Source organism: Megascapheus bottae, chromosome 6 (assembly GCF_031878675.1).
Source record: "Megascapheus bottae isolate mThoBot1 chromosome 6, mThoBot2.hap1, whole genome shotgun sequence".
Lineage (NCBI taxonomy): Eukaryota > Metazoa > Chordata > Mammalia > Rodentia > Geomyidae > Megascapheus > Megascapheus bottae.
Window position 1 is genome coordinate 65,222,274 of NC_143514.1, and position 24,260 is coordinate 65,246,533.

The window sequence follows — 24,260 nt, forward strand, 5'->3', positions numbered from 1 at the left end:
GATGCATGTTAGCTTTACACATCCTGATTCTCTTGCGATAATTTTCCTTTAAAAAGGGGGGTATAGAGTGATCTCTTTTCATCAAAACAAGACATAATGCCCTGAAAGCTGACTTCAAACCATGGTTGAGAATTCAGTTATTTACACTTTATCACAATCTATAAATACATTTTTTTGTTGGTGTGTTTTAAAAGAAAAAAATGTCCATCATGCACTGCTGCAGGCAGCTTGGCACTTCATACAAGAGGATTTTTCACCCCCGAGCAGTTTAGGCGGCTCTCAGGGAAGGCATGAGAATGAGAATTCTTGAGAATTAGCGGAGGAGTGGAAAATGGGGCCAACCAATTCCATCAAGTCCCCTAAGTGGTCTCACAGGAGGGAGTTCAGGGCCAGCCTAATGTGCCAGATAAGATCCCAGACCGGCTAAATTAACAGCATTTCTAGATTGAAAAGGAAACCCTTAAGGGAACCCAGGGTTTGCTGAAATTGTCCTATCTAAAGTGTCAATTCCTTCTGAGCTCAGAGATTTGATGTATCTCTTTAGGATCACCTAGGAGCTTGACAGAAGGTATTAGGGTGGCTGGCACATTAAATACAATAGTTATGTATGAAAACCCATTCAATTTTTGATCATTTGGGTTTTTCTTTCCAGAGACTAGAACATTTGATAGGACTTTCAACAACTGCCAGGGGGTAAAAAAGCTTTGGTTATTTTTTAACTAAAACTTAACAACTCAATAAACTTTTTTTTGGCAAAACTTAAAATAAATCCCCCTCCCAACCATTTTAAAGAATGTCTCCAACTTTTAACAAGCCCATTAACTTTAGTTAATTTAAGTTTATTTAAAAAAGAATGCTATTTTATTGTCCACCCAAAAAAAATAAAATGACAATTCATCACATTTACTTTGATTAAAAAAGGACTAAACTTTATTGACAAACTGCTGCAGACATTTTGACATAAGTTTAAGCTACCTATTTAGGCAGACTTACACATGTAGCATTTAATCTTCCAAGAACAAAATGGGAGGACGGTACAGATCCAATTAGGACTTTAACTTATGTACAAAGTGGATTTTGATTCCTTTTTCATTCAGCTGCAGTGTCCCTTTTTATATCATGCTAGTGTTGAGACATACTTGACTAACTACCTTGGGAACAATTCAGTATTGACAACATCAAGTTCATGGAAACTATAAGCTTTTGGCCTTAGTGTCCAAGTGAGCTTTTTCATGGAGTGCAGAATCTCAGATGGACAAAATACTTCGTATTTTTAAATACTGAAATTTTATTCATAGAACTATTACTGAAAGATCATTCAATTTAGGTAGCAAGTTACTCTCCCCCAAACAACTTTCTAAAATCCAACATCCCCCCAACCTAAGTATCTCTCAACACTGTATGTCTGGGGCTAGATTTCAAAACCCACATAATGAAAAAAGTCAGTTTTACAAACCTAATTTTGTTGTTGTTTTTAAGTCAATTAACATTAAAAAATTGCATCAACTATTTAATTCATGAGGATCTTTCATATTAAAATTTAACCTTAAGATTCAACCGCCATGTGCTTTTAAAGGAAATGTTTTTAGAGACATCTGAGCTCACTTTTACATAGTGGCACCTATTGCCGTTATAGTTTGTGATTTTTAAACCTTTAACAGCCCTGAATTTTGAAATGTAGCCTAGTTTGGGATTCTGCAACTACAACTTTACGGGATGCCTCAAATCAAAACTAAGAAAGTTAACAAACCTTTACTTCAAAACCTTTAAGCAAGCAATGTCACTTTTGAAACTAACAGGTTTTTTTTTTTACTCAACCTATTTTTTTATTATAAAAGGTACACTTCTGTTTTTATTTAAACAACAAAGAAAAAGCATCTACACACTTAAAAAATTAATTCGATATTCCTAAATCTATTTTAACTCATTTTAAAATACTACATACAGAAGCCAGAATGCAGAGTTAAGAATGGAGGAAGGTGGGAAGAAGGGTACCACGAAGAAAAACACTTAGACAATTACTTGTCTGTTGTGGGTAAAGCAACAGGAATCCTGGGAGATACAAGAAATCAGTAACAACTTTGCTCATAACTGATATTTTCCCCTCCTGTTTGTTTTTAGTAACGTCCATATGGATGCTCTCTGTATGCTCCTTTCACTGGCCTAGCTGGGGGGGCCTTCAGAGACGGCTTGGTCCCATTCCAATCATCTTGGCCTATGGAGAAAGCAAAGACAGTGTATAAACCATGTATCAAAGCCATTTTCAAATTGATCACCAACATTGTCTTTCTGCACTTTTTTTTTCTTCAAAGAACTTTATTTAGAAGAAAAATATCATAATCAAAGGATGCTGCTGTTTTCCCTTCAGTTTCTTAATATTGCCCAATTAGTCTTTATATTCTGGTTCTCCTGAGAAACCCGTGCAATTCTTTTTTGAGTAGAAAGACAGAAAGGAACAACTCGGCCAACTCTGGTATTTTCTTTGATATATTCTCCAGCAACAAATGAAGTTCTCCAAAGCAAACATGATCAATATCCCAGGTCCCCAACTCTGGATAAATTGAACACTTTGCTTGAGGGAGTTATTTATCTAGTGAGCCTGTAATGACTTTTACTGGTACTACAGCCATTTAACAGGAAGCCTAAGATAAGGTAACCAAACTTCTGGAAATCTTTCAGATTGGAAGTTGGTAGTCCTCCTTTCCATGCAACAGCAAGTCAGGTTTCCCCAGAGGAGGTTCCCTCTGATTCTTTGGAAGAAGTATGCAAAAGCCACATTAAAAGGTCTTCCCCCAACAGTAGAATTGGTACTCTCTGCTCTCGGGGAAGTACCCAATACAATACCAGTACAATCAACTGTTGCACTGTGGAGCTGTTTGGAAAAATCATTTAGCTATTTTTTTTTTATGTCAACAGTCCAAATGGCTCATGTTTGTAATCCTAGCTATTTGAGCATCAAGATTTGAATCCAGCCTAGGAAGCAAAGTCTGTAAGGCTCTTATCTTCAATTAATCACTAAAAGGACTAAGTGGAGCTGTAGCTCAAGTGGCAGAGCTCTTGAGCAAAGAAGCTCAAGGACAAGTTGGACGAGGTGGTAGATGCCTGTAATCCTAGCTACTCAGGAGGCTGAGATCTGACTACTGCAATTCAAAGCCAGCCTGGGCACTAAAAGATGGTGAGACTCTTATCTCCAATTAACCACCAGAAAACCAAAAGTAGTGCTTTGGCTCAGGGGTAGGGCAATAGCCTTGAGCTGAAGAGTTCAAGGACAGCACCCAGGTCCAGAGTTCAAGTCCCATGATTAACAAAACAAACAAACAAAAAAACACCCCACAAAACTCAAGGACAGTACTTATGCGCAGAGTATAAGGCCCAGGACAGTACAAAGAAACAAAACAAATATAAATAAAAACAGCCCAGAAGCTAGATATTTAAAGTTGGCTTCCTCAAATGGTTTGCCTTTGTGAAAGTAAAAGCCTGTGATGACCACTTATTTTTATAGCTGACCTCTTAGGAAGCTTATTTTTCCACTTATTCCTATGCTAATTTATTTCTGAATTATTTCTCCAGATGCTTGAATTCAGATACCTATTGCCATGCCCACAGCTCTTAAATTCCTATGTGGACACAAAGTCACATAGAATCCTACTTAGAACCATAGCATCACACTCAGTGTCCATCATTTCCGAAGAGGGTTCTGGGTACCAACAAGACAGTTTTTGGTGGGTCGTGGGGCTTGAACTCAGCCTAGACACTGTCCCTGAGCTCTTCAGCTCAAGGCTGCTGCCCTACCCTTGAGCCAAGCCCCACTTTCCATTTTCCAGAGGTTAACTGGAGATAAGAGTCTCAGGTCTTTTTGGGCTTGAGCTGCCTTTGAACCTTGATCCTCAGATCTCAGCCTCCTGAGTAGCTAGGATTACTGGGCAAGACAAATTTTTTTATTTTACTTACATTTTTTTTTTTTTTGTGGGTCATGGGGCTTGAACTCTGGGCCTAGACAATATACCTGAGCTCTTCAGCTCTAGGCTACAGTCCCAATTCCTGTTTTCTAGTGATTAACTGGAGATAAGTCTCACGTCCTTCAGTGCCCCGGCTGGCTTTGAACCAGATCTCAGTCTCCTGAATAGCTCGGATCATAAGCATGAGCCACTGTGCCACTGTATCCAGCTGACAATTTATTTTTGTAATTCTATTTATAAACGGAAAGCCCAGAATGAACTAACCATGGCGATATACCAGAAGCACAAGAGCCACCTATTCCTAGTTCAGCCTTTCCTTCAAAGACAGAGGGGGGAAGAGGGGGGAGAAAATGGCTAGGAGTCTGGCCTACTGGTAGGGTAGAGTGCTTGCCTAGTATGCACAAAGATGCAGGTTCCATTTCTTGGTACCACATAACGCCCCCCCATACCCCCAAAAAGCAGGAAGTGGTACTGTGGTTCAAGTGGTTGAGAAAGCCGAAGGACAGTGCTCAGGCTCTGAGATCAAGGCGTAGGACTGGCTAAATAAATAAATAAAAGTTAAGCCAGAACGGGTGGGGGGTGTGGGGTGGGAGGGAAATGGGTACCAAGACATGTGAAAGGGTATCAATGTATGTGAATTAATGCACCTTCTATCTGGCAAATATGATGTAACCCTTTTACTAATTACAATAAAAAAAAAAAAAAAAAAAAAAAGTTAAGCCAGAGTCTTAAGCCTTTTGCCAAGGACATTCTAGAAGTCCCTCTGATATGCTGAAATACAATATACTTAAAAGGCTCAATTCTGAATCTTCTCAGGGTTGGCACTTTACCATTTGAGCCATAGCTCTATTTCTGGCTTTTTGCTGGCTAACTGAAGATAAGAGTCTCATAGACTTCCTGTATAGCCCAGGCTGGCTTTGAATCATAATCCTCAGATCTTAGTCTCCCATGTAGCTAGGATTATAGTGTGAGCCACCAGAACCTGGCTTGAAATTTTAGTGAAACCTGAAGTTGCTTTAAAAATGAGTAGAGGCTGAAGTTTGGCCTGGTGGTCTAAGAGTGCTTGCCTAACATACATCAAGACCCAGGTTCAATTCCATGATGTCACATACATAGAAAAAGCTGGAAGTGGTACCGTGGCTCAAGTGGTAGAACTCTAGCCTTGAAAAAGCCCAAGTAGAGTGCTCAGACTTTGAGTTCAAGCTCCGGAACTAGCAAAAAGAGTACAAAGACAGGCACTGGTAGTATATGCCTGTAATCCTATTCAGGAGACTGAAATCTGAAGATTCAGTCTGAAGCCATCCTGGGAAGGAAAATTTATGAGATTCTTATCTCCATTAACCAGCAAAAGATCAGAAGTAGAGCTGTGACTCAAGCTGAAAGAGCTTTGAACAAAATTAAGCTTAGCAAGAGCATGAAGCTCACAGTTAAAAAGTCCTAGTATTGGCATGCACACAAAATTTAAAAACCACATCAAGGGGCTGGGAGTCTGGCCTAGTGGTAGAGTGCTTGCCTAGCATGCACAAGGCCCAGGTTCAATTCCTCAGTACCACATACATAGAAAAAAGTTGAAAGTGGTGCTGAGGTTCAAGTGGTAGAGCTCTAGCCTTGAGAAAGCCCAAGGACAGTGCTCAGGCCCTGAGATCAAGCCTAGGACTGGCAAAAAAAAAAAAAAAAAAAAAAAAATCATGTTAAGTTCCCTAGCATAGCCTAGGTATCAGCAGCAAAGATCCAGTACCATAATCCAGGTTAAGGCATCTCCTACCTAAAGTAGAAACAATCAATGTTAGCTAAAAAGTCTGCTTCTCCAATCTGTTCACCCGGATTTAAGTACCAGTTTAAGACATGCACATGATAAAATTTAAATAAGAGTAGGGCTCCTAATGTCAGTTACCAACACAGTGATGTTCTAAAGATTTCTCTTTAGGTATGTGTCTGACTCCGAAGGATGTAGTCAACCAGCACCTTCCCAGGAGCTTCTTTGTACATTTGCCCCACCACAGAAGTAAAGACATACCATAAGCTTCATAAGAATCTTGAACCTCCCCATGTCCATAGTCATAATACTCTGAGTCCCTGAAAGTCAAAGATAAAAGTGTTAAAATGACACCACCACCGAACCCCAACTACCTTCAGAGAAACTTCACCATCCTCTCAAACATTTCCAGAGCTCAGCCATTTTACCATGTTTAAAATGGAAATTCTCATCTTGCTTTATTTCTAGACCGCTAAATATTTCCAAAACATGTACATACTTTGTAACTCATGAAAAAAAAATCTGACAATAGTAGTAAGAAAAAACTTATATCACACAATTTAAAGTGCAAAAACCACACAATCCTAAATTGATCTTTTAAAAATTTCAGTGTAACAATCATGTAGTCATAAGATTCACTGGAAGAAAATAACAAATAGGGAAAGAGTTTTCTGTCTCTAATGGAGAACTCGGAAGCTTTTCAAAGCAATCACACAGGTTGGTCTATAAAAATATTTAACAAAAAGCAAAAAAATAAAAAAAAGCCCCCAAACAAACAAAAATCCCTCACAACACCCAAACAAATAAAACAAACAACAAAAACATTGGTCATGATAGGATTCTTGCCTTTTAAAATTTTAGAGAGCGCAGCGAGGTATTGGTGGCTCATGTTTGTAATCTTAGCTACTCAGGAGACTAAAGATCTCAGAACCGAGCTAGTCCTGACAGGAAAAGCTGCAGGAATCTTATTTCAATTAACTACAAATGGTGCTGTAGCTCAAAAGCAGTGGAGCACTAGCCTTGAGCATAAAAGCCCAGGGACAGTGCACAGGCCTTACGTTTATGCTTCAGGATTGGCATGTATGCATACATATGCATACATATATACATGTATCTGCACGTGTGAGTGTGTGCACACATACACACACAATTAGAGAACTGTTATGTAATTGTGGCATTTCTTAATAAATCAAAATTGTTTATAGGGTGCTGGTGACTCACATCTGTAATTCTAACTACTCCAGAGGCTGCGATCTAAGAACCGTGGTTTAAAGCCAGCCTAGACAGAAAACTCTGTGCAGACTCTTATCTCCAATTAACCACCAGAAAACCCAGCAGTGGCTCCAAGTGGCAGAGTGCTAGCTCTGAGTGAAAGAGCTCAGGAATGGCATCCAGGCCATGAATTTAAATCCCATGACTAACAAAAACAACAAAAAAGGCCGGGGGTTTGGCCTAGTGGTAGAGTGCTTGCCTAGCATGCACGAAGACCCGGGTTCAATTCCTCAGTACCACACACATAGCAAAAAGCCAGAATTGGTGCTGTGGCTCAAGTGGTAGAGCTCTAGCCTTGAGAAAATCCAGGAACAGTGCTCAGGCCCTGGGCCCAAGCCCAGTACTGGCAAAAAAAAAAAAAAAAAAAAAAAAAGATAAAATTTAAAACAGCTCGGCACATTGGCTCATGCCTGTAATTCTAGCTACACAGGAGGCTGAGATCTGATGATCTCAGTTCAAATCAGGGACAGCAGTGCCCAGGCCCAGAGTTCAAGTCCCAAGACTGCCAAAAATACTAATAATTAAAAGTTAATTTCTGCTTCTATCCAATGTAGTCACAGCTCAGGAAATTGCTATTCCCAGACTCTCAATTTAATACAAAATTCAGTTATCCACATGTGTGCCTCAGATGTCAAAAGCAGAAAGCTAGGTGTGGTGGTACATCTGTAATCCTAGCACTCCAAAAGCTGAAGTAAGTACCTGCTGAATGTAACTGTAACCCTTCTTCACATTACCCCAACAATAAAATACAGTAATTTTTTTTTTAAAGCTGAAATAGGAAGGTCATGAATTTGAGGCTGGCCTCAATAACAAATAGGGAATATTAAAACATAAACAAAAGGCAAAGGAAATATTGAGCCTTACTGCTCCATCTGTTTTACACAAATCTCTCAGTTCCTTCAGCTCCATACATTTATCATCTCTGAGAGACAAAGTAGTACTTCCATTGCCTAACTCACCCTTGGCTCTGGCTGTAATAGCCTTCATATCCTTCATAACTCTGTTCTGCATATGTATCATCATATCCCTGGAACAGATAAAACAATGAAACATTAAAGTCACAATCCTAGAGTAAGAAACGTAATTGAAATTCACGGGGGTATAATGGGCTCCTATATTAATAGGACTTGAAATTTTCCTCTAAAATGTTAATATCTTCCATGAACAGTCAAGACAGAAAGGCTTGCTAAAAATAAACACAAATATGATATCTCAGAGGTTAAGTGTAGGTAAGAAAATACTGACTATTCTGTGGTACTGTGGCTCAAGTGGTAGAGCTCTATTCTTGAGCAAAAAGAAGCTCAGGGACAGTCCCCAGGCCCTTTGTTCAAGTCCTAGGACTGGCAAAAAACAAAACAAAATACTGTACATTACATAAACCACTGCTTATTTCCAATTTAATCTACAGAGCTAATAAACTGCCTCAAATGGAAAAATATTCTTATAGTTCCCTGCCATGCAACATTCTATCATTCAACCTTCTAGGCATTGGGAAATGATACATTCTTGAAAAACAAATGCTCTTACGTATTCTTCATATGTTTCTGGTGCAGGAGGTGGAGGCAAAGGTATTCTCTGGATGCCTGCTGTCCGGGCTCTTGGTGCTGGAGCACCCCTTGCACTAGGTAGGGGTGGCACTCCTCGAGTCACAGTGGCACCTCTGGTGATGGCACCTCTTACTGGAGTGCCACGCACCAAAGCTCCCCGGGGTGGTACAACACCTCGGCCTCTATTAAAAAAAAAAAAAGTTTAGCTAGAACTCTTAACCAATAGGCCATTTATATGCTCAGATATATTTGTAAATTCTGAAGCTAAATACATTTTATGATGCCTTAGATTACTATCAAAGCAAAGAAGAATGTGAACATTGCTAAGTGACGCACAGAGAACTTCTCCAGGTCCCATAATGGGTCAGTGCACCTTGACAGTTCTGGAGAGTTTAGTTTAACTACTCCATAAACTTTTAGTCATGAAAGTTAAAATTTTGAAGCTAGGCCAATTAAAAAAAAAAAAAAAGCTAGGATTCTCTAAAAACTAAAAATCAAAAGTTTCAGTAGAACTGCAGTATCTGACTATAGCCGAAGTGCTAAGATCTAGAATTCTATACCTGATATTACACCTTGACAGTCCTACTAAGCTAGAGATAACAGCAGCCAGGCACTTGTGGCTTATGCCTGTAATCCTAGCTACTCAAGGGGCTGTGGTCTGCGGATCATGGTTCAAAGCCAGCCCAGGAAAGCAAGTCTGTGATACTTAGATCTCTAACTACCAGAAAACCAGAAGTAGAGCTGTGGGTAAAAGTGGTAAAACACTAGCTCTGAGTGAAAATGCTAAGGGGCAATGTCTAGGACTGACTAATAGAAAAACAAAAACCAAACAACAACAACAAACATTAAGTAAAAGATAGTATCAAAATTTCATCCTATTTTTGGCTGTCTATTCTTACCTGGGAACAGATGGAGGGGGAGGAGCAGCTCCCCGACCTCTCACTGGCACCCCACGTCCACGAGAGGGCTCGGGTACTCCATTCAAGTAGGACAGCTCTAGAAACTGTTCCTGGCAAATATCATCCATCATATCCTGGGAAAAGAAGATATATTGTGGAACATCTCCATCTTCTAAAAAGTTATCTGGTTTACCGAGCCTTGGATGCTAAGAGTAACTGAAAGCCCAGAAAAGCCCCAGGGCACTCATTATCAGAAGTTGAATTACACCCTACCACTTATCTTTGAGCAAAGTCCACAGCAGAATCCCTCATTTTTTAGATGGGGTTCTTCAGGATGTGGTCCTTGACTAGCTGTCCAGATCACTCCCATCATCTCTTCATATACAACTTCCTATCAAGCCATGTTAGACAATTTATAGCTCAGAGCCTAGCAAACTCTCATATATCCATTCTCTGCAAATAGCTTCCTTCCCCTAGAGTAATAAAAGCCATTATATTAAAAAGTTCTATGAATCAGGTACTATATAAACTTTTTTCTTTTTTGCCAGTCTTGGGGCTTGAACCACAGGGCCTGGTCACTGTCCTTGGGCTTTCTCAAGGCTAGTGCTCTGCCACTTGAACCACAGTACATGGCTTTTTCTGTGTATGTCATACCAAGGAATCAAAGCCAGGGCTCTGTGCATGCTAGGGAAACACGACCACTATACCATATTCCCAGCTGGTACTATATAAACTTTCTATAGATCTTATAGTTTAATATTAAAAATTACATATAACTCTCTATTTTACAGTTGGGAAAAAAAAACTCACACTGAGGGAGTATGAATATAAACCAGGACAAAGAGCTAATAAGTAGCAGGCTTCAGACATAAACTTAGACATACTGTATCTTTTCTCAAGGCACCACATAGCTCTCACTACCTAGATACTTAACACATAATTTTAGAACTATTTCTCATAAACCACAAGCTCTTCTGGAACATTTCTGTAACTTCAGACCCAAGCACAGTATTATCATTGTACCAGACACTTAACTAATGCGAAGCCTCACTGGAGGAAAGAGGTTTTTGATGATGGATATGTCTTGAGTCAAATGAGTCTGAGTCAAATGTAAAATGCAAATCTTTGTTCACATTTTCTGTTGAGTCAGTGTTAACACTTAATGCATTTTTTTTGGTCGGAGACCAGGACTTGAACTCTAACTGATGCATATTTTTGCTCACTGGTCTATAACTTGGGCCATACCTTAAACACCATTTCATGCATTTTTATACTTTCGTTGATTCACATTCAATAACAAAAGATTTTAGTTACTATAAAAAGTCCCCTTCACCAGGTATAATGGCTCATGCCTGTAGTCCTAGCTACTCAGGAGGCTGAGATCTGAGGATCAAGGTTCAAAGCCAGCCACCAATGGGGGCACAAAAAGACCTGAGACTCTTATTTCCAATTAATCTCTAGAAAATAGGAAGTGGGGCTTGGTAGGGCGGTAGCTTTGAACTGAAGATCTCAGGGACAGTACCCAGGCCTACTTCAAGCTTTCTTTCTTTTTTAAATGTCTTAATTTTATTATTTCAACCTTGTCACTTATTGTCCTAAAGTCTCATTCTTTTTTTTTTTTTTTTTTTTTGCCAGTCCTGTGCACGAGCTCAGGGCCTGAACACTGTCCTTGGATTTTTCTCAAGGCTAGAACTCTACCATTTGAGCCTCAGCACCACTTCTGGCTTTTTTTAAGTATGTGGTACCAAGGAATCGAACCCAGGTCTTTGTGCATGCTAGGCAAGCACTCTACCACTAGGCCAAACTCCGACCAAGCTGTGACCAAGCTGTGACTTTTTCTTATCTTTTGCGTTTTTTTTTTTTGCGCCAGTCCTAGGTCTCAAACTCAGAGCCTGAGTAATGTTGTTGGGCTTTCTCAAGGCTAGAGCTCTACTACTTGAGCCACAGCACCACTTCTGGCTTTTTTCTATGTATGTGGTACCAAGGAATCGAACTTGGGTCTTTGTCTATGCTAGGCAACCACTCTACCACTAGGCCAAATTCCCAGCCTCCCATCTGTGAGTTTTTCTATAGTATACTTTGGTTTCTTGAAAAATAAAATAAAATAAAAAAGTGTGTGTAGGGGGAGAGTGTGGGAGTATACTGGAGTTTGAATTCAGGGTCCTTCTTTTTTGGCATTTTTTGCTATTTAATTGGAAATAACCCAGGCTGGCTTCAAATTTTCAGATCTCAGATTTCTGAGTGCTATGGGTTCACTTGACTTCTTTTTTTTTTTAAAGATAATGTCTTGCTAAGTTGCCCCAGCTATCCTCAAACTTGGGATTCTCCTGTCTTGGCTTCCTGAGTAGTTGGGATTATGTAAGTGAGTCACTAAGTCCATATAGGCTCTAAAAATATTTTAAATTGTAACTGTTTAATGTTGAACATCAAATATCAGGAAGAAAAACAGTGATAGAGATATCTGAAACAGTATCAAAGTTCTTCAACTAAAATTGAGGAAGTCTTATGCTCATCACTAGAATTAAAAAGTGGTAAATTTCAGCATTATCCATGTTAGTGCCCTGTGAACCTTTGGTATCCTATCACTCTTTTTGACATTATCTTTAGTTTTAACTTTTTACATTCAAGAAAGCTAGGGCTATGCTTTCATAGTAATGAATTTATAATAAAAACATGACCTACTGCAATTTTGAATAGTATTTCAAATCTATTTCAGGTTCCACATTGATAACTACAACAATCATGCCTTGTTAAAAGGTTTTTAACAATACCTTATTTTGCTCATCCAATATTATCATGGGTCAAAAGTCCCTACTCTAAAAATGCAAAATTCTTCAAAATCCACAACTTTTGAGTGTTGACAGTATGTCACAAGTAGAAAATGCCACAAATGACTTTATATAATGGGTTGCAGTCAAAATAGTCATATTTTACCTTCAGATCTCAGTGGTGAAGTAGCTGCCTATCATGTGCAAAGGCTAGAATTCAATCTGCAGCAGAGATAAATTCCTTCCTAGTAAGTACAAAGACTAAGTTCAAACCCTAATACTACACCCCCCCTAAACAACAACAACAAAAGATACCCTAGCAGATTCTCCAGTTTTCAAAAAAACTCAGGTTACTGTTTAAAAGTAACTACATGTCACCCTCTTTAGTACCATGAAAGGTACAGTAGATGTCTCTTCCAAATCACTGTACTTGAGTAAATGCTACCAGACCAGGAATCCTTGACTCCATCAAGTCAGAACTTCATCTATGAACATCAATTAGATGTTGTAAAAATTCTTGCTGTCAGCTCTAGACTCAAGTCACAATAAAAAACTCTACCTAAGGGTGTTAATGGTTCACACCCGTAATCCTAGCTACTCAGAAAGCTGAGATCTGAGGAATGCGTTTCAAAGCCAACCCAGGCATAAAAGGTGAAAGTCGGTGAAACTCTTATTTCCAATTAACCATTAGAAAATTGGAGGTGGCAGTGTGGTTCAACTGGTAGAGCTCTAACCTTGCACTGAAGGGCTCAGGGAAAGCGCCCAGGCCCAGAGGTTAAACCCTGCAACTGAAAAAACAAAAACAAAACAAAACAAAAAAACCCTCTACCTTACTCGTTTTTCTAATATAATTTCCACACCAGCACAAAATATTTAGTGTGATGACTCCTTATTAATCAATTCTTGTTAGCTGGGTGTGGTAGCTCACACCTGTAATACTAGCTACTCAGGAGGCTGAGATCTGAGAATCATGGTTCAAAGCCATCTCCAGCACTGTAAGACTCTCATCTCTCATTAACCAGGAGAAAATGGGAAGTGGCAGTGTGGCTCAAGCCTGGAGCTGCTCAGGAACCATGCACAGGCCTAAAGTTCAAACCCCATGACTGACCAACACACACAAAAAATAAAAATATAAAAAATAAATCCTAGTTAACCAGGTATCTAATGAAGCCACTTTATCAATCCAATATATTAACAGATACTACACAATAAAAACTCTTTTAGAAGAAGGGTAGAGAAGTCTTGGAGCACAGTGCATTGAGAACTACATAAAAGTAGTGGGGGAAAAAAATCTCATAAATGATTCTGAAGCAGAATATGAAATACAATTTCAGCTTAAGCAGGGACCTAGGTTAATAATTCTTGTTTTCAAAACAATGTAAGCACTGGGCACTGGAGGCTCATGCCAATAATAATCCTAGCTACTCAGGAGACTGAGATATGAGGATCTTGGGTAAAAGCCAGCTCAGGGACAGTGCCCAGGCCCAAAGTTCAAGTCCCAGGAGCAACTGACCAAAAAAAAAAGTAAGATTGAGAAGGATGTGGTGGTACATGCCTACAATCCCAGCTTATTCTAGAGGCAGAGGTATAGGTAGCAAATCAAAACAGAATGTAAAAAAAAAAAAAAAGAGGTTTTGATACCATCTTCAAAACAAAACAGGCTATAATTACAGCATAGTTGATAGAGCACTGGTTAGGTGGTCCTAAGTTCATTCCCCAAGAACTGTAAAGAAAACAAAAAATAGTTAACATATGATCATTGTTCTCAGCGATAAAGAGCATGGATTTCCTTACTGGAACTAGAAACTTCTTGACTTCCTCCATGGCATGGGCCATAAGAGCATAAGCTTCACACGGGGGTCCAAAGACTTCAATGAAGACATGTAGGTCCATGTTCAAGTGGGCATATTTGGGGTCTCCACCTTTGCGGAGCTCTTCTTCCTATAGAAAAATGCAGAGAGATAGTTAATCACAAGAAATAAGGAGAAAACAAATTTACCTCTAGGCAAAATAGACAGTGAGAAATAATATAATGTCTAAGAAACAGAAAAACTCTGTCATTATCTTTTGGTTTTAATAAATATTAAGAGAAAGCGCATTTTTATATTTATTATCATGTTTCAAGTCAACAGAAAAATTATTCTATGAAAATAAAATACAAAAAAACTCTACAGGCATAGTGGCTCATACCTGTAATCCTAGCTACTCAGAAAGCTGAAATCTGAGGATCAAGGTTCAAAGCCAGCCTGGGAACAAAAAGACCTGAGACTCTTATCTCCAATTAACCTCTAGAAAACCAAGTGGGGCTTGGCTCAAGGGTAGAGTGGTAGCCTTGAGCTGAAGAGCTCAAGGACAGCACCCTGGCCAGTTTAGGCCCCATGACTCACAAAAACCAAAAGAACAACAACAAAAAAAACTCTATAGAATCACTGAGCACTGGTGGCGCAGGTCTACAATCCTAGCCACTCAGGAGTATGTGATCTAAGGACTGGAACACATTCTTTTGAGCAGATCTCACATTCCAGCTGGCATGAAAACAAACCATCTAATCCCCAGAACTGAACTCAGGGCCTAAACACTTCCTTGGATTTTCCTCAAGGCTAGTGTTGTACCCTGTGAGCCACAACACCACTTGCAGCTTTTCTACGTATGTGGTACTGAAGAATTAAACCTGGGTCTTCATGCATGTTAGGCAAGCACTCTACCAGTAAGCCAAACTCCCCATTTTATTTATTTGTTGGTTGTAGGACTTGAATTCTGGGCCTGGCATTGTGCCTGAGCTCTTCAGCTCAAGGCTACCGCTCTATCCCTTGAGCCACAGCACCCTTGCAGTTTTCTGGTAATTAAAAGAGCCTCATGGACCTTTTAGTGCCCAGGCTGGCTTTGAACACCAATCCTCAAATCTCAGCCTCCTGAGTAGCTAGGATTACAGGCGTGAGCCACAGTGCCTGGCAAGTTGTTTGTTTTTTGTTTATGATAGTTCTAAGGCTTGAACTCTGGGCCTGGCCACTGTCTCTGAGCTCTTCAGCTTAGGCTACTGCTCTACCTGAGCCACAGCCCCACTTCCCATTTTCTGGTGATTAACTGGAGATAAGAGCCTCATGTTCTTGGGACTTGGAGTTTGGCTTAGTAGTAGAGTGTTTGCCTAGCAAGCACGAAAACCTCAGTTTGATTCCTTGGTACCACATACATAGAAAAAAGCCGAAAGTGGTTCTGTGGCTCAAGTGGTAGAGCCTTGAGAAAGCCCAAGGACAGTACTCAAGCCCAGAGGTCAAGCCAGGACTGACAAAAAAAAAAAAGGAGTCTCATGTTCTTTAGTGCCCAGGATGGCTTTGAACTGCCCAGCTCCAGCTAGTTTTGTTAATCTAGGTAAGTTTTAGTTGCTACTATTTCAAGGTTTCACAGAAAAGATTGCCAATTTCAAATATGCTACTATTTTTTATTACTATGCAACCAAAATTCAGAAAGTAAATAATCACCAGGACACATTTAGGTTCTTCTACAGTTTTGGAGCAAGTACATTAACTTGGTTTATAATCTCTTGTGTGGAACACCAGAGTAAAAGGAGCTCTACTTTCAACATCTGTAAGAATAAGGGTTCTGTCTCATTACTGTGAACTTACCTTGGCTTTGTCTCTCATTGAGCCTTTTCCCAGAACAGAGATCTTCGCTCCAGTCTCTTCCTGAAGTCTTTTGATTGTATTTCCTTGTGGTCCAAGAATCTTCCCCACAAAATTGAACTGACAGAAAAAAAATTTCTAAGTACATATTATCCTATAAAAATTCCACATTATATTATCTCATTTGATTTTCAACTATCTTATAAAATAAGCCTGAACATTATGGTTTCAATTTTACTGATGGTTATACTAAAGCTACTATGAAAGGTTACAAAACCAGTAAGGAGTAGTTTCAGTTTTCAAATATATAGTCTGGTTCTTTCCCTATACACTACAATTCTTAATACTTTTTTTTTTTTTTGGCCAGTCCTGGGGCTTGAACTCAGAGCCTGGGCACGGTCTTTGATCTTTCTCAAGGCTAGCACTCCACCACTTAAGCCACAGCACTACTTCTGGCTTTTTCTGGATATATGGTACTAGGGAATGGAACGTAGGGCTTCATGCATGCTAGGCAAAGCACTTTACCAATAGGCCATGCTCCCTTATGCTTTTTATATACATAAACTCATTAATATAAAATCTCAGCCTCCAGACTAGCTAGAATTATAGGAATGCACCACTCATCTTTTACTTAGATGTCTTTTTTAAAATTTAATTTCAGATCAATTCAAAAAAGAACATCTCTTTAAGATTCTATTTTATTTATTTACTTTGCCAGTCCTGGAGCTTGAACTCAGGGCCTGGGCATTGTCCATGGACACTTTTAGCTCAAGGCTAGTACTCTGCCACTTGAATCACAGCACCACTTCTGGCCTTTTCAGTGTATGTGGTACCAAGTGATCAAACCAAAGGCATCGTTCATGCCTACTATTATTATTATGTTGTCGGTGGTAAGGCTTGAACTTTGGACGTGGGTTTTGTCTTTGAGCTATTCACCTCAAGGCTAGCGTTCTACTACACAAGCCACACCACCACTTCCGATTTTCTAGTGGTTAACTGGAGGTAAGAGTCTCCCAGAATTTTTGTGCCTGGGCTTTGAACCTTGATCCTCAGATCGCAACCTCCTGAGTAGGCAAGATATAGGTGTGAGCTACCGGCGCCTGGCTATTTTTTTTCTAAACTCAGAACTTGAATCAAGTGCCTCAAAAAAATTTGATTGTGACAGTAACTGTTGGAGACCATTGCTTTCAGCCTCCTGAGGAAGTAAGATTATAAGTTGGCACCTGGCAGCTCGCTAATGAGTCAGTACTTGCTGACCACGAAGTTTCTTTGCATTTGTTGATTTGTTTCTTCCGTGCTTGTGGATAGAGTGGATCACTAGATTTTTTCCAGGTTTGTTTGCTGTTTTGCAGATAACCTTTACTGTGATTGGCTGCTTAAGGATATAAATAGTGTGGGGTTTGTGGGGAAGAGAGAAAAGACAGAGAAGGGAGAGGAGAGAGGAGAGAGGCAGAGAAGAAAGGAGAGAGAAATAAACGGCCTCTGCTTGCAGCGATTTGAGTTTGTGATCATTCCCAGTATGCCTCCAAAGTGACGTGTCGTTGCGGCGGGCAGCGACAGTAACTATTATAAACTGAGTTCAAGCCAAGCTCTGTGTGTGTGTGTGTGTGCGCACGCTCATTCATCCTGGGGCTTGAACTCAAGGTCTCTGCACTGTCCCTGGGTTTTTTGGTCATCACTAGTGTTCTACCACTTGAGTCACAGTTTCACTTTCATCTTTTTTTGGTGGTTAATTAGAGGTAAGAGTCGCATGAGGGCTGAGAGTTATAGTGTGCACTAAGACCGGGTTCGATTCCTCAGTACCAAATACACAGAAAAAGCTGGAAGTGATGAGAGCACAATGCCGGGTTCTGCTTGGGGCTGTGACAAGGAGAAAGACGAGGATGAGGAGGAAAAAAGACTTTGGCAGGCTATCAGCTCTGATTGGCCTGGGCTCATGTATCTAAAGATTCTAGAACTGCTGCAGGTCAACAGTTCCCACTGGAGAAACAGATCTTAAATCTAGGTGATGGGCATACAATAGCAGCAAGGCACTTGATAACTCAAAAATGCCAAGAAGAACGTGAAACACTCTATAGGGAGCAAGCTGTTTCTCTTGACTACTAGCTTGCCAGAGCAAAATCGTACTATAATAAAAGAATGGTGGAAATGATTGTGGAAGAGAAAGGCATGGGATTAAAGGCGGGAGTGTGAAAGAATACAAAGTATATATATAGGAACCCAAATCATACTCTTGGGTAACCGAGAGAGGAAACAGAAAGGCACATACATCAAACAGGACAGGAGAAGGAATTTAAAAACAAAACTCATAGAAAACAGCAACCCCCCCCCCAGTGAAAACAGCATTACCAAAAACTGTTCCAGAAGAGCCTTTCACCCCAAAAGTACAAAGAAGAAAACAGGTAAAGGAGAGAGAACAGAGACAAACTAAAGTTCATCAGGAGAGAATGACTCGAGGGAGAGGAATTACAAAGGAAAAACTCAGGGACCAGATCTTGAGAAAAAGCCAAGACCAGCCATCTACATATTTGAAGTTCAAGAGAGTAAAGAAAGACATTAAAGAGCTTGAAAGAGTCATTATATATCTACTTTACCAGCCATGTAATAGAAGTTTGATTAAAGTGAATATTCTTATGGAAAAGTCTGAGAATAGAGAAGAAATGAGTATAAAATCATGTGAAGGAAAATTCTTAGCTGTGCCCTTTTTGAAAAGTCAAGTAAGACAAATAAAAAATTAGTTAAGTTTCAAAAAAAAAAGAAAAAGCTGAAAGTGGTGATATGGCTCAAGTGGTGGAGCTCTAGCCTTGAAAAAGCCTAAGGATAGTAGTGTTCAAGCACTGAGTTTAAGGCCCAGGACTGGGGAAAAAAAAAAAAAAAGTCTCATGGACTTTCCTGCCTGGACTGGTTTTGAACCATGATGCTCACAGTCAGCCCCCTATATGCCTAGGATTACAGATGAAAGCCCCTACTACCTGACTAATCCTAGATTTCTGGGAGGTAACAACTTAGGCCAGCTCAGGCAAAAAGATGTTTGTGAGTGACTGGGAGTTTAGCCTAATGGTGGAATGCTTGCTTAGCATGCATGAAGACATGGGTTCAATTCCTCGGTATCCCACACACAGAAAAACCAGAAGTGGTGCTACGGTTCAAGTAGTAGAGCACTAGTCTTAAGTAAAGCCCAAGGACAGTGCTCAAGCCCTAAGTTCAGCCCCCAGGTCTGGCAGGAAAGAAAGAAAGAAAGAAAGAAAGAGAGAGAGAGAGAGAGAGAGAGAGAGAGAGAGAGAGAGAGAGAGAGAGAGAGAGAGAGAGAGAGAAAGGAAGGAAGGAAGGAAGGAAGGAAGGAAGGAAGAAAGAAGGAAAGGAAGGAAGGGAAGGAAGGAAAGGAAGGAAGGAAAGGAAAAGATATTTGTGAGACTATCTCAACCAGTGTGTCTCTAATGGTAGCATGCAACAGGTTTCCAAGCTTGGGGGAAGCATAATAATTGGATGTACCTCAATGACACAAGGAAGCACAAGTAGAAGGATCATAGCCCAGACTGTAGTACTACACCTATAATGAGACCTTACCCTTGGAAATAACCAATGCAAAAAGGACTAGAGGTATGGCTCAACTAATAAAATGTCTGCCTAGCAAGCAGAAAGCTGTTCAATCCCCAGTACTAAGTACCATTCAAAAAAAAAAAAAAAAAAAAAAAACAATAGAGAAAGGAGCCAGGAGCATAGCCTAGTGGCAGAGTGCTCACCTAGCATGCACAAGGCCCAGGTTCAATTCCTCAGTACCATATACACAGAAAAAGCCAGAATTAGTCAGCTGTGGTGGCTCATGCCTGTAATCCTAGCTACTCAGGAGACTGAGATCTGAGGATCAAGGTTTAAAGCCAACCCTGGCACTAAAGATTGTGAGACACTTAGCTCCAATTAACCACTAGAAAATGGGAAGTGGCACTGTGGCTCAAGGGGTAGGGCAGTAGCCTTGAGCTGAAGAGCTCAGGGACAATGTCCAGGTCCAGAGTCCAAACTCCATGACCAACTAAAACCAAAAAGCTAGAAGTGGCATTGTGGCTCAAGTGGCAGAGCGCTGGCCTTGAGCAGAAAGTGTCCAAACCCTAAGTTCAAGCCCCAGGATTGGCAAGAAAAAAAAGAAAAAGGAAGGAAGGAGGAAAGAAAGGAAGGGAGGGAGGAAAGAAAAAGAGAAGAGCCAAGCAAAGCCAGGCACTGGTGGCTCATACCTGCAATCCTAGTTACTCAGGAAAATGAGATATGAGGATTGAAGTTTGAAGCCAGCCTGGGAAAGAAAGTCTATGAGACTATCTCCAATTAAATTCCAGAAACCTGGAAGTCAAGCTTTGCCTCAAAGTGGTAGAGTGCTAGACTTGAGCACCTGGGTCAGTGCCCAGGACCCAAGTTCAATCCCCACAATGACAACAAACAAAATTATATTCCTTCCTGACTACAGCCCTGCTAGTAACATGTTTTAACTGCTAGAAGCAGGTAATACAACATGGAAGAGAAGCTTCACAGGCTTCAGTTTTTATGTACTATAATCCTGCAAGTCTTTATCATTTTCCAATGACTCTCCTGACAAAATTAACTTAGAAGTAAAGCACTTTAGTCTTACCTTTGGATACTGCTTTACAGGTATTAGAACTCGTTCTTTTAGCTTCATATTCTTATGAGAAAACAAATCCAAGTAATTCTCTTCGTCATCCTTTTTTGAATCCCCTTTTTGAATCTTCTCAATTTCTAAATAGAAAAAAAAAATGTATTTGCACTAAGGTTAAAAAAAAAGAGCTAAATGCCAAGACTACTTAAAGCAATAACATGGATTACTGTGTACAGATGAATGTGCTAATTTTAGAGAAGTCATCAAAGTCTGCCTCCATGAAGAGTTGTCTGCTTTTCCACCATCACCTGAAGCCTCTATACTCACTCACTAGACATTATACTTAATTTCAGAGTAAATGAATTTTAATAAAATAACAGGGTGAGATAGAAAAGACCAATAAAGGCATTTTAACAAGTCAAAATCTCTACCAAGGAAACAAAAGAACAAGTCCTAATGGTTTACACCTTTAATTCTAGCTACTCAAGAGGCTGAGATAAGAATATTTTTCAAAACCAGCCCAGACAGACAAATCAGGGACTTTTTTCTCCCAATTAACCAGCCAAAAGCTGGAAGCAGGAGCAAGGCTCAAATGGTAAGAGTGCCAGCTGTGAAAGAAACAATAAAGGAAGAGCTTGAGCCCCAGTAGTTGTTGGGAGCCGAGTGTGGTAGGACCTGCACTACCAATTAGAGCTAAGTACACAAAGAGATAAGCTGTTATCATGATGAAGTTGGGCTATGTCAACAGTATTGTGAATCTTCTTGGCTTTATCACTCCTTGCTTAACTTATTTGACACTGGATCACCCTTTAGTACGAGTGTAACCCAACAGTTTCCTGGTTTTAAGAGAGTATATAAAATTAGAACTAGAAATAAATGGGGCTACAGTCTTAAGCTTATAGCCTTAGGCTGCCGACTTAAGCTGCAGACCTCCCGACCCCACCTGTTTCTTGTCTTTATCTTTTCTCGTCCTCATCCCTTAATCAGGAATTGTGCCTTGCTGCCGCTGGCTCTGGCAAGTAGTGAGCTTGAACTTTTTGTACAACACTAAAACAACAACAAAATGGGTAACAGGAGAATAAGACAGGAACTATTAGGGTACAAGTGTCAGTAGGAGTAGGAGGGAATGTAAAGGATGAAGGTTAATCTGCTCAATGTACTTTGTATGCATATATGAAAACAGGGCAATGAAACTCGAGATTTTTGTTGTTGTTGTTGGTACTGGTCATGGGACTTGAATTCTGGGCCTGGGCACTGTCCCTGAGTTCTTCAGCTCAAGTCCTTCCCCTTGAAGTGCCACAGTGCCACTTCCCATTTTCTGGTGGTTAATTGGAGATAAGAGTCTCACAGACTTTTTAGTGTCTTGGCTGGCTTTGAACTATGATCCTTAGATCTCAGCATACTGAAAAGCTAGGAATACAGGCTTGAGATTGTTTTAAGAAGGGGAAGGAGAAATTAGGGGGAGTGATAAGAGGGCATAAGGTTGATGGGGTGCACTGTATAAATGTATGGAGATGTTACAATGAACGAGCTTTCGCACAACTAGTGAATAGTATTTTAAAAAATCTGGGGTCCAGAGGTCTTGGCCTAATGCTAGAGTGCTTGCCTAGAATACGTGAAGACCCAGGTTTGACCCTCAGTACTAGAAGTGGCACTGTGGCTCAAGTGGTAGAGATCTAGCCTTGAGAAAGGCCAAGGACAGTGCCCAGGCCCTGAATAAAGCCGTAAGATTGGCAAAAATAAATAAATAAAAATCTGTATAACTGGGCAGTGGTGGCTTATGCATGTAATCCTAGCTACTCTGGGGTGGTTCAAAGTCAGGCGGGCAGGAAGTAGGGCTGTGGTTCAAGTGATAGAACACCAGTCTTGCTTGAGCAAAAGAAGCTTAGGGTTAGTGGCTAGGACTTTTGAGTTCAAGCCCCAGAAACCAAAACAAATAAATATTTTAAGAAAAAAAAGTAGATAGTTGTATCTTGATGAAAAACTAAAAATCAATCATTTAAACATATGGATGGCTCCATTTCATTGTGGCACTAATTTTTTTCTTTGGATACTAGTACTTATGAGTTTGAAAGACCTTGTTCTTACTCTGCTACTCAGTAGTTGTCAGTTTAAGTAAGTTCTCCCCCTCCCCTCCCCCTCAGCTAGTTCTGGAACTTGAACTCAGGCCTGAGTGCTCTTTGAGCTTTTTTGCTCAAGGCTAGTACTCTCACTACTACTTGAGCCACAGCTCCATTTCTGGCTTTTTGTTGGTTAATTGGAGATATGTGTCTTAGGGACTTTGCTACCTGGACCAAATTGCTATTCTTAGATTTGTCTTTTGACTAGCTAGATAACAAGCTTGAGCTACTAGGACCTGATACAAGCCGTGTGTGTGTGTGTGTGTGTGTGTGTGTGTGTGTGTGTGTGTCAGACATACACATGCGCCAGTGTTAGTGCTGAGTTTCTGACAGAGAGACTGAACATGTTCATTAGCTTTATTGCTCAAGGCCGGCTCTCTACCACTTTTTGGTGGTAGATATGAGTCTCCTGGACTTTTCTAGGTGGCTTTGAACTTCCAAAGAGCTTAGCCTTCTGAGTAGCTAGAATTATAAGCACAGGCCCTATGCCAACCAAGATAAAGCTATTTTATTGCTCTGAATTTTGGCTACCTCATTTATAAAACAGGCAACCTTATAAGGTTGCTGTTAAGATAAAACAAATTAAGTTTTTATGTGTTCCTACCCAAAGAAAGTTTTTTTTTTTCACTTGGGCCAGTCCTGAAACTTGAACGCAGGACCTGAGAACTGTCCTTGAGCTTTCTCAAGACTACAGCTCTACCATTTGAGCCACAGCACCACTTCCAGTTTTTTCTATGTAGGTGGTACCGAAGAATTGGACCAGGGTCTTTGTGCATGCTAGGCAAACACTCTACCACTAGGCCAAACTCCCGGCCCTAAAGCTCATTTCCTTCCTTCCTTCCTTCCTTCCTTCCTTCCTTCCTTCCTTCCTTCCTTCCTTCCCTCCCTCCCTCCCTCCCTCCCTCCCTCCCTCTCTTTCTTTCTTGTGGGTCATGGGGCTTGAACTTGGCCTGGGCACTGTTCCAGAGCTCTTCAGCTCAAGGCTACTGCCCTACCTACTTCTCATTTTCTAGATGATAATTGGAGATAAGAGTCTCAAGTCCTTTTGTGTTTGAGCTGGCTTTGAACCTTGATCCTCAGATCTCAGCCCCCTGAGTAGCTAGGATTACAGGCGTGAGCCACTGTGCGCCTGGCTCCTAAAGCTCATTTCTTAATATGAGTACCAATGTCTACCCCAAATTCAACCAATGTCCTAAATTAATGTTTTTTCAAAACATTTCATAGAAATAGGTGCACTACCCGAGGAATGAGCAGTACCTGTCTATAAGTTTGTATATTTACAACTAAGAGTCATAAAAGGAAATTCCCTAAAACCAGGGTAATTAATACAAAATGTTCTCCTTATATAAAATATTCATAGCTAGAGACTGGGAATATAGCTTTGTGGTAGAATGTTTGTCTAGCATGCATGAAGACCTGGGTTCAATTCCTTAGTATCACATAAACAGAAAAAGCTGCAAATGGCACTGTGGCAAGTGGTAGAGTGCTAGCCTTGAGCAAAAGAACATCAGGGACAGTGGCCAGGCCGAGTTCAAAACACCAAGACCAGTACCAAAAAACAACAGAATGAAACAAAACAAACAAAAAACCGAAATGGAGCTAGGGTTCAAGGGATAGTATGTTCAGGCCTTGAGTTTAAACCCCTACATGAGTAGTGCTTGCTTGCATGCACGTACACACATGCTACTATCACTATCATTATCACTACCATTACGA

At 40.3% G+C, this 24,260-nt stretch overlaps 1 protein-coding gene and 1 pseudogene across 1 annotated transcript in view; one reads left to right on the plus strand and one right to left on the minus strand.

Annotated features, from left to right (window-relative positions):
* Window positions 1–902: 902 nt before the first annotated feature.
* Khdrbs1 (KH RNA binding domain containing, signal transduction associated 1) overlaps window positions 903–24,260 on the minus strand; it is a 32,782-nt gene continuing 9,424 nt past the window's right edge. Inside the window, exons 2-9 of the mRNA XM_090335367.1 lie at window positions 20,440–20,564; window positions 15,825–15,941; window positions 13,996–14,142; window positions 9,434–9,567; window positions 8,515–8,716; window positions 7,947–8,014; window positions 5,977–6,035; window positions 903–2,215 (exon numbers count right to left, since the gene is read on the minus strand). Of these exons, the coding sequence (XP_090191493.1) occupies window positions 2,118–2,215; window positions 5,977–6,035; window positions 7,947–8,014; window positions 8,515–8,716; window positions 9,434–9,567; window positions 13,996–14,142; window positions 15,825–15,941; window positions 20,440–20,564 (950 nt within the window). The 3' untranslated portion in view covers window positions 903–2,117. The remainder of the gene's footprint in view (window positions 2,216–5,976; window positions 6,036–7,946; window positions 8,015–8,514; window positions 8,717–9,433; window positions 9,568–13,995; window positions 14,143–15,824; window positions 15,942–20,439; window positions 20,565–24,260) is intronic.
* On the plus strand, window positions 17,751–18,559 carry LOC150062178 (putative uncharacterized protein ZNRD1-AS1 pseudogene; annotated as a pseudogene).